Source organism: Girardinichthys multiradiatus, chromosome 1 (genome assembly GCF_021462225.1).
Source record: "Girardinichthys multiradiatus isolate DD_20200921_A chromosome 1, DD_fGirMul_XY1, whole genome shotgun sequence".
Classification (NCBI taxonomy): domain Eukaryota; kingdom Metazoa; phylum Chordata; class Actinopteri; order Cyprinodontiformes; family Goodeidae; genus Girardinichthys; species Girardinichthys multiradiatus.
In genome coordinates, this window is record NC_061794.1 from 35040010 (window position 1) to 35050063 (window position 10054).

The 10054-nt window shown below is 38.3% G+C and overlaps 1 protein-coding gene across 1 annotated transcript; it reads left to right on the plus strand.

Annotated features, from left to right (window-relative positions):
* Positions 1-360: 360 nt before the first annotated feature.
* LOC124875640 (rho-related GTP-binding protein Rho6-like) lies at positions 361-9454 on the plus strand. The gene is made up of 5 exons (XM_047377917.1): positions 361-628; positions 1273-1360; positions 6825-6934; positions 7022-7156; positions 7253-9454. Exons 1-5 carry the CDS (start codon positions 509-511, stop codon positions 7496-7498), a joined length of 699 nt encoding a protein of 232 aa, XP_047233873.1. The 5' UTR covers positions 361-508; the 3' UTR covers positions 7499-9454.
* The last annotated feature ends 600 nt before the right edge of the window (positions 9455-10054 follow it).

The window sequence follows — 10054 nt, forward strand, 5'->3', positions numbered from 1 at the left end:
AAATAAACACATTGTGAGTGCGACGAATCTTTAAATGCATAAAAATTTTTTTTATTGAATTATGAAAATAAATAATAGTTTTGGTGACATTCTTAATTATTCAAATGTACCTGTAGATCAAGAGAAAAACTGTTCAATGTCCAGTGCAGATAATGTAGGCACACAAAAGATGGTAAATTTGAAGTTAATATTGAGCTGGTTTTGCTTTTTCTCTTGTTAATGAAGCTCGTTAATGTGTTACTGGTGTAGAGATCAGTGATCTGTGCATTTTCCTGCAGCTCTGTTACTAATAAGGTGCGCATCTTCTCGTGCGCCGCTCTCATTGGCTGGTTCCACAATATAAAGTCCCGCAGCGTCTGAGGCTAGTTCACTGCCTGAAACTAACTGCTGCTGATCAGCTTGACTCGCCGCAGAGTCAGCAACACTCGGCAGGTTTCACACACTTTACCCGATTATCTCCACTCCTTTCCCCTACGGAGGTCGCAGCTTTATTTTTGCTGTAGTCAAAATGAAGGAGAGAAGACTCCCGCAGCCTTTTCTGGCGAGGTGTAAACTGGTGCTGGTTGGAGACGTTCAATGCGGTAAAACAGCGATGCTGCAAGTCTTGGTGAAGGACTGCTATCCAGAGGTAAGATACCGCTGCTCATATCTAAATCACTGGGATATATAAGAAAAGCCTCCTAAATTGTCATGGTTTGTGTTTACGTCCCTGAGATATAATAATAGATATAATAAGTATCCGCATGCCATTATGCGCTTTTATATTCTAGTTGAATATCCAAACATTACTGATTCATTCTAACCAATAGTTGGATTTGAATGTGTAGCGAAGACTACTTTAGCATGATGTAAAGCTTATAGAAGACATGTAGTTTAGCCCAAAATTATTTTAATTGGGAATAAAAATGTTTTCATATAGTAAACAAAGCAAATGAATAAAACTGATTTGAGAGAAAAATAAAGAAATGATAATGATAGCAATATAGCAGGGATGAGTAGTTTATCACATAATCCATACATTCCACTGGAGTTCATGTATGATAGATGGCTGCAACAGTGGATAGTGAATATGTGATAAGAATAAGAATAATAATAGTAGTAATTTTTTGAATTTGTACTGCACTTTACATTATAAAAACATTATATATACAATATAAAAATAACTAGAAAAAAGAGCAGGAATTAAAGGCAGAGCCAAAAATTTAAAGACTAAAAAGAGGAAGGTCTTCATTTCTTGTTTCCTAATCCCGTTCTCCAACCCTCCACATCCAGACTTACGTACCCACTGTGTTTGAGAACTACACGGCTTGTTTGGAGCTTGAAGACCAGCGTGTTGAGCTCAGTCTTTGGGACACGTCAGGTGAGATTTACAAGCTCTGCTATTCTTTGCTTAATTTCCAGAAGCTGGATGTTGTGCAAGGCTGTGTTCTCCTGTCTTCTCCATCTCTGAGTCACCGTCTATTTAAAATTCTCCCCAGTCTTGTAAGGTTGAGCAGTTAAAGTGGTCAGTCTCACAGCTGTATTGATGGGTTGATATCTGCAAGATGTTTACCCTCCCAGTAAGCTCAGTCGGCCAGGAGCCGGGTAATGATTACGGGTGTAAATAAGGCAAGGTCTCATTCTTTTGTTTTGCTTGCAGTGCTATGTCTGCTGTTTACCTGGAATTCACTATATCTCTGCTTGTTTATCTGTCCCATTGGGAAGCAGTTTTTTCTTTAGTGTAAAATCTGCTGAGGAATCTTACCTGCTAAATTGCTGAAAGCAGAGAATCTAAATTATCTACATGTGTTATTGCTCACTTAAAACTTCATGGAGCACTAGAATGTCAATTTTTTGGGTTAATCACGGCCTACAAAAAATACCTCAGCAGTGCCTAAAACTTAGATTCCTGTCACCAATAAATAATAGTAAATGTACAATTATATTAAACTAAAAAGAGCGTTTAATTCTCTTGTTTTTTTCATTTTGCTTGAAAACTAATTTACATAATAAATTAATTGCCTAAATCATAAATTTAACATTTAGAATAGAGGTGTAACAATCATTGTGCCAGAAATACTTTTTAGTCAATAAATGCATTATCTAACAGCATACATATTTGATGCACTTATTTGAGCTAAATAAAAATCAGATAAGGATTAGGAACTGATGTTTTGATGTTTAAATCTGAATTAGTCAAAGCTTTCATAATGCACCACATTTTTCTGACCTCAACCTAAAAGAAGTTGTTAAGCTTGTGCAAAAATTAAGCAATCAGTCAGAATGGCTTTTAGGTTTCTGGCTCAGTGTGTGAGCAGATAAACTGCATGTAACCAAAGTAATCTAAACACACAGAAGACATGTAAATTAAATCAATAAGAAAAGCCACCAAGTGCAGCAGTGGACGTCTTGTAACAGTGCTGGCCAACTTAGGAGCCTGAGGCTTGGTGTTCAGAGGAAGTCGAGTGGTGCCAGTTGGCCTTCAGAGTGGTTGTTTCACAGGGGAGAGGGGGGGATGCCTCGTCCATACATGGCGTGGAAGTCTGCAAGAGTGGAGCCAACAACAGTTCTTGGGTGTGTGTGTGCTGTTGCTGTGAACAGAAGGCACAGGCAAGGGATACTGAGAGAAAATATGTGTTTGACCTCCACACTTATGTAACATACAGCAGCACTGAGATAATTTAGGTTTGTACATTTGTCTCCCACGAAGGAAAAACTTTCTTGACGGTCACCCTTTCTGGAGGAAATGTTGCATAAGACTGATTTACATTTGTAGAAATAAATACAAACATAACTTTACTGCGCTGTACATAGATATTCACATAACCCCTTTATTGTTTATCCTCTTTATGTGTATGCTTTACTGCTTTAACTAAAGGCTACCTTAAATGTTGAATATTACTTTAACAAAAATGTTTAATAACATAATGACAACTCTAAATGTTTCTTTTGGCCCAACCAAGAGTCTGCAGTCTCGTTTTACAATAACAACAGAAAAGAAAAAGCTAATTTAAAAAAAACTTTTTCTAAAATCTTGAGAGTAAGAAAGCTGCTTTTAGCCTCTTGTTATCAGAAGCCTGAACTGATTTCAGCTCTGCAAGAAAACCTCCAGTTGTCTGTCTGTGGTAAACCATGCAGATGTACCAAAAATTAGCTGGTTACAAAGAGACTTCAGAACTGACTCTAATCAGTAATGGCTGGTTGGAACCTAAACATGAGATAGTTTTCCAATCAATAAATGTCGCATACTGGGTGCAGCGGTGGTTGCAGGGGTAAAGCGTGCAACTCATGTTTGGAGGCTACAGTCCTCGACTCAGCTGTCGTGGGTTCAAGTCCTGGCCCTTTGACCTTTGCTGCATGTCTTCCCCTCTCTCTCTCTTCTGATGATGACAGCTAATATTGCTAAATGCTTCTAATGTTAAGATGCTAAAAACAGTTTAAATAATCAACTCTGTAATCATTTTGTTCTTTTTTTAATACTTGAAATCCTGTTTATCTGCAGTGCTGTGTAACACCCACTGCTCTGTCACACAGTGTGATGATGTAAATAACTAAAGATCGATGAAAGAAAGGCCGGTTCAACAATTAAGGAAACTTCTTTTTGGTCAATTCATTCTTTGTTGTAATAATAAATGTTATACAGCTCTGTAACCATTGGTTTATTTTCCATACACATTTTATTATAAGGACAGGTCATTTTCAAGCGTTGCAAACACTAGGTACTTCATTTCTATTTTTAGTTCTTAAGGAGAAATTGGAGTTAGCTAATATAATTATTGGCTGGTCAGCGCTTTACTCTTGAAATTAAGATTTTCTCACGGAAACAGCCAAGACACATTGAAGAGTGCAGATCGGTCCATTCACTTATTTGGTCTTTCACAGTTAACCAGACAGTTTGAACAGATCAGCCTCTGTTTGCTCAGCTAAAAGCTTTTGTATCTTTGTGTGAGTAAGCATATTTGTGTGTTCAGGTGAGGTGGAGGTGCTAATGTGTGGGAGACGGTAGGAGCTAGAAGTTGTGTCCTCTTTAGATCTGTCTGCCTCCTCTTTCTCAAGTCTTACATCACCTTGGACAGCTTTATAGGATATGGACTTCGATTACCACAAACAGAAGACAAAAAATATTGATAGATACAACTTGTGTAACACAGCCTACTTTGCAGATTTAAGTCAAGAATCAAGACAGGCTAAATAAAACCTTGGTTGTAAAACATCTGGAGACTGCAAATTTCTTCAAAAACCCTGATAGTTGGTTGGTTTTGCTAATAGAAGGATCTATTCCTGTCCTAATTACATCTTCTTATATTTGCTTCTTGTGCACATTTGGCCCCCGAAGACAGGACGAGGAAATTGAAGCTTACTGTGTTTGTGTAGGTAGTGATTAGGTGGCAGAGGGAAGACAATAGAGTGCGGACATCCTGCCAATCTGTTTTTAGCTCTGGAACTTTTTCTGTTTACAGAAATGCAAGCAGAATCTGTTTCCTTCATGCTCCACTTTCACGATACCTGAGGGGGAATCCCAAGGTCATTCAATTAAATCTAATAAAATGTTTGTAGTTTGTCTTTAACAGCGAACAAAACTCTTCATATAATATTTTAAATGAGTTTAAGTTTTAAGTGATCTGTACTTTTTAGTTAACTGTTTGAGGAAACATTTTGATGAGTTATACACCACTGCTGCTAAAGGTTTTATGTCTGTTAATCATAGTTACCTGCAAAAGTATACATAGCCATAGATCTTTGTCACATTACAGCCCCACAAGTAAATGTATGCAATCGAGATTTTATACAATAGATCAACACAAAGTAGTGAAAACATTTGAAGTGGGAGGAAATTCAAATTGAAATCTTTTACAAAGAACAAACAAAAACTAAAAAGTGTGCTGTAGTTATGTCTTCATCTGAGTCTATACTTGTAGAACTACCTTTTGCTGCAAGTCTTTTGGGATGTGTCTATACAAGCTTTGCACATCTAGAGACTTAGGGCCTGATTTACAAAAGGTTTCTGTGTATAAAAAAAACAAACATTGATAGCACACATAAAGTTGATCTACTAACCAGATGCAACAAGGATTGTCAAACAGGCAAAATAACAGACACAATCCATTTGTGTGTATTTGCCTTCATGAAAATGCAGAACATGTGCTGATCTTCGGAACGGGACGGTGGTGGTTGGGGGTTTCCAGGTTTTATAATCAATATTAATTCTTTTAACTTTAGCTTTTATTATTTTCATCTTTTAAAATGTTTTTAAGAAGTGTATTATGATATGTATCATAATAATTATTATTATAACCTCCAAGTCCATGACTTTGAACTTCATCTTTCTTATACGACCATTCTGCTCTTCCAAACTATCCATGATGACAGGCAGTTGCAAACACAAAATTCTCAGGCCGATTAGATGGAAACTGTGTCTGAACATAGATTTTAAAGTCTTACCACAGATTGTCAATTGCATTTAGGTCTGGACTTAAATGGACTTTGATCGAAACTATTTTAATGTAGCTCTGGCTGTATGTTTAGGGTCGTGGTCATGTTGGAACTGGAACCTCTGCTCTAGTCTGCTGTTTTTGCAGCCTCTGGCAGGTTTATTTCTGAATCCACGTTCGCATCCATTTTGACCAGCTTACCTGTCCCTTTTGAAGAAGATCATTCCCACACCATGATCATGCCTCCACCATGTTTCACTGTGGTGATGGTATGTTCAGAGTGATGTGCAGTGTTACTTCTGCAACACAGAATTTGCACATTAGCCAAATAGGAAAATTTTTGTCTCATCCCCCAAGAGCACCATCCCCCACTTGTTCATTGTGGCTCCTGCATAACTTGTGGTAAACCGCGAATAAGATTTCTTTCATCAATGGCTTTCTTCTCACCACTCCTATAGAAAGGGCTGATTTGTTGAGTGCACCACTAATAGCTTTCCTGCAGTTCTTCCAGAAATACCATGGTCCTCTTTATCCGTCTCTGATTAATACCCTCTTTGCCTGCTTTGTCAATTGAGATCTGGGGTCTGCAACCTGTGGCTCTGGAGCCACAAGTGGCTCTTTAAAAAATTACTTCAATGCATTACATAAAAATCATATAACTAATGTTTTTAAATATAGATATAATAACAAATGCAGGTTAAATCAGTTGTTCAGTTTTTTCATCGAATAATTGCATCGAATTTCCACAACAGAATGATACTAAAAGTACCAGTGATATACTTCTAGATCTATTTTTCTTGTCATTAAGTTGGAAAATATGTGCTTTTTTTTAAACATAATTTTCCACAAATATCAAAATTCCATAGAAAATTTATCCATCCTCTTTTTGCAAATGTTTTATGTTTTTCTTTATTTCAAAATCTAAAAAATTAAATAAAATAAATTTCGTATTGTAGATATAGTAGTAACATTTGCTGCTCTAAATGAGTTTTATTCAGCTGGACTGATGGCAGAAATGGCTCTTGAGATTGTAAATGTTGCAGATCCCTGGTTTAGATGGACAGTTTGCAGTTTACAGCTGGGGTGGCTGTGGCTCAGGTGGTTGGAGTTTGTCCTGTAATGGTGGGTTGCTGGTTCAAACCCCTGCTCTGTCTGTCTCAGTCGTTGTGTTCTTGGTCAAGACACTTCACCCGACTTGCCTGCTGATGGTGGTCAGAGGGCTTGGTGCAGCCTGTGTATGGCAGCCTCACTCCTGTCATTGTGTAGTGTTAGACTTTCTCCTATGTAGATATGAAGGAAGTGAGGATAATGACAAGTATGATTTTGTGTTGATCCTTTACTTTCTTTTAACCATATTAACCCTCCAGTTCAGTAAAAAAAAAGCTTTAATCAGACTGCTTGCCGCCCCTCCAGGCTCTCCATATTACGACAACGTCAGGCCCCTCTGCTACAGCGACTCAGATGCAGTGTTGCTATGCTTTGACATTAGCCGGCCGGACACAGTAGATGGTGCTCTGAAGAAGGTATGAGTTGCTGAGATTATTGTTAGGTGGCATCCTTGCTTTGCTATTAATCTCTCTGTCTTAATAACTAGATTATTTTATTTGCAGTGGAAAGCAGAGATTCAGGACTTCTGCCCCAACACTCGATTCCTGCTCATCGGCTGTAAGACAGACCTGCGAACTGATGTGTGCACACGCATGGAGCTGTCCAATCAGAAACAGGCTCCAGTCTCCCATGAACAGGTGTGCTTTTTGGTTCTTTTTCCTCGTTTTTGTCTCTTTAATTTTACTCTACTACTTTTTATTATTTAAAAAAAAATACTCATCTTCATTTTGTAGGGTTCATCTATGGCCAAGCAACTTGGAGCCGAAGCTTATCTGGAGTGCTCGGCCTTCACTTCGGAAAAGAGCATCCATAGTGTTTTCCGTACTGCAGCTCTGGCCTGCATGAATAAACTGCAGCCTGCCAACAAACCCACCCCGGTCCGCCGCCTCTCCAAAAGACTGCTACACCTGCCCAACAAGACGGATCTCCTCTCCTCCACCTTCAGCAAGGACAAGTCCAAAAGCTGCTCCATCATGTGAATAGAGCAAGGAGCGTGCTCGCAGTATGGAAAGAGAGGACAAGAGAACAGTATTCCAGCTGGTTCAGCTGGGGTTCAGGGTGTGCAAGGGAACGAGAGCAATCTACTAGATTTTCACAAACCTTTTTATTCCTTTGCATCATCTTCCTCTAACTCCTGTCTACCACAGTTTCTGCCGAAAGAAACAATTTGAAATGGAGTAAAATAATCGTGTACAAATGGAGAATAACGTAGTTTCTGTTGCAGCCCCACATAAAGGTTGTTGAGAATCAGCTTAATAATGGTTTGTACCTTAGCTTGTCCATGAAGGAAGCAGTTGTATCCTCTCCATTAAAGTGATGAAATCCATTAAAAGCTCTGACAACACTGCCGTATGACATACATCTCTCTGTCTGGATGTCTGTTAAAGGTCACAGTCAGTGATGAGAACGTAAAATCTGAGCATGAAGCTGCATCTGCAGAAACCTAATTGAGGAAATCTTAAAAAATAATGTCTCCTGAAGAAATTATCCTCCTACCTGAGCCCGGATCGTAATCTATTTTAAAATTAAAGCTGACAGCAGAACAAAAAAGCCGGCACAAATGGAGGGGTTTGGCCAGTGGGAGTAGAAAGTGAAAGTCTGCCTGAAGGAGTGCAATGTGACTCAGCACTTCCATGAGGCAGAAGGTCCAAAATGGCGGATGCACTGTCTTAAATACTTTCAACATGTATTCAGGGCGGGTTCCCCCCCATGTCCCATCAACCCAGCAGCCGTATGTGTTCATTAACCATAGGTGTTAATTTTAGGGGTGTTACATTAAGAAATTATATTTCTAGATTGTTTAATGGTTTCCACTATCATTTTGTTTCTGTTTTTTTCTTAGTTTTTTTTTATAGATGAGACCAAGAAAGGAAAGCAAATTATTTTAGATCACCAGGTTTTAACTATACTCTTCCTCATGGACAATTAGGGGAATTATTTTTCAGCTTGGTTCTGCAAAAACATGCTCATTGTTGCTTTCAGTACAGTCTCCTGAAGCTTGGCCAAAGGTTTTGCCCTAATAAATAATTAGTTAACTCCCTAAAAATAAAACAAAATCCAATATTTTCTGTATGCTTATCACCTTTCATACAGAATGTAGGGTCCTATCCAGTTTTCCTTAAAGGGATTTTCTAAATAGAGTTCTGTTAAAATATTATTGATTAAAAATTCCCAAAACCCTGCTAACATTTTAAAATCCAGCATGAGCCATCAGAGACAGAGGTTAAACTCTCAATCTAGAGAAAAGAGGAGCCCCTTTTCGTACTTTGTTCAGCCTTCCTATTATCTGCTAATAGTCTTGCTCTCACTCATAGCATGAATGAATTGCAGATGTGTTTTCCTTTAACTTGCTGTACTTTGATGCTCTAACATATTTAACACCACGTTGAAATAGAAAAAGTTTCACTCTTCTTTCCTCTGTAACGACTTTTCACTGGTTAGGAGAACTGACCAGCCAGGCACTGGTCAGTGGAGATCAAGCTTAAAAAATCTATAACCATGAGCAGTTAATATCTTGCCTGCAGTTGATAATTTACACAGCATCTTTATTTAGTAAAAATATAGATTACTTGTTCCCAGGTGCTAAAGCTAGGCACCAGTCCTTGGGGGGCCAAGACAGACTTCTACAGTCACAAAAACTCTCCTCCAAAAATGTTATACCGGTTTGCGCAAACACCATTTTATAAACCTTTGAGCTGTTGTCAACTTTGCAAGGGATGGTTAATTACAAATGAGCTTATGGTTATTTATACAGGAGATGGTGTGCCATCACTGATCTTCCCTGTGAAACACATACTGGGAATGTGTTTCCATTCAAAGTAACTGATGAGAAAGTAATGCAGTGCATAAGAACTAAACTATTATAGCGGTTTAAGTGAAAGCGAGTTTATTTATTTTTCACACTAATTTCCTATAGAACACTTACTCAGGAAGACTATTGGAGGCAGACTGCTTCCTTCTTCCACATTTTAATCAGGCTTTTGTATAAACTTTGTCAGTCAGTCAGTCAGTCATTTTCTACCGCTTATTCCATTGTGGGTTGCGGGGGAGCTGGTGCCTATCTCCAGCAGCCTATGGGCGAGAGGCAGGGTACACCCTGGACCCTTTGTCTAAACTTTAAAGAAATTTAATAAGAGTTTAAAGAGTTGTAACAGCGTTACATAAACAACAAGATAGTAGAAGATGGTTTTGGAATGGGCCCTGCTCTGATTAACTGTTTGCTATAGTCTTCGGGACCATAGTTGGATTTTAAAAGAATTTTATACTGCAGGAGAAACATAAATTATTTATACCCTTCTACAGAATCCCACTTCAAAAATCCACACTATTTCTTTTTTGAGTCATTGTAGTTTTTGGATTTACTCAAATGTGCTGCATGCTTCTGTGAAGAGGAACATCTTGCCTGGTCCCTTAGACCCTTTAAATTACTCCACCTTTCTGGAGACAAACAAGATTTTACAAATATGAAACCTCCAGAGATTAAAGTGAAATAATTGAGCGCTCTCCCCGCTAATATTTTACAGATCTTTTCTAAA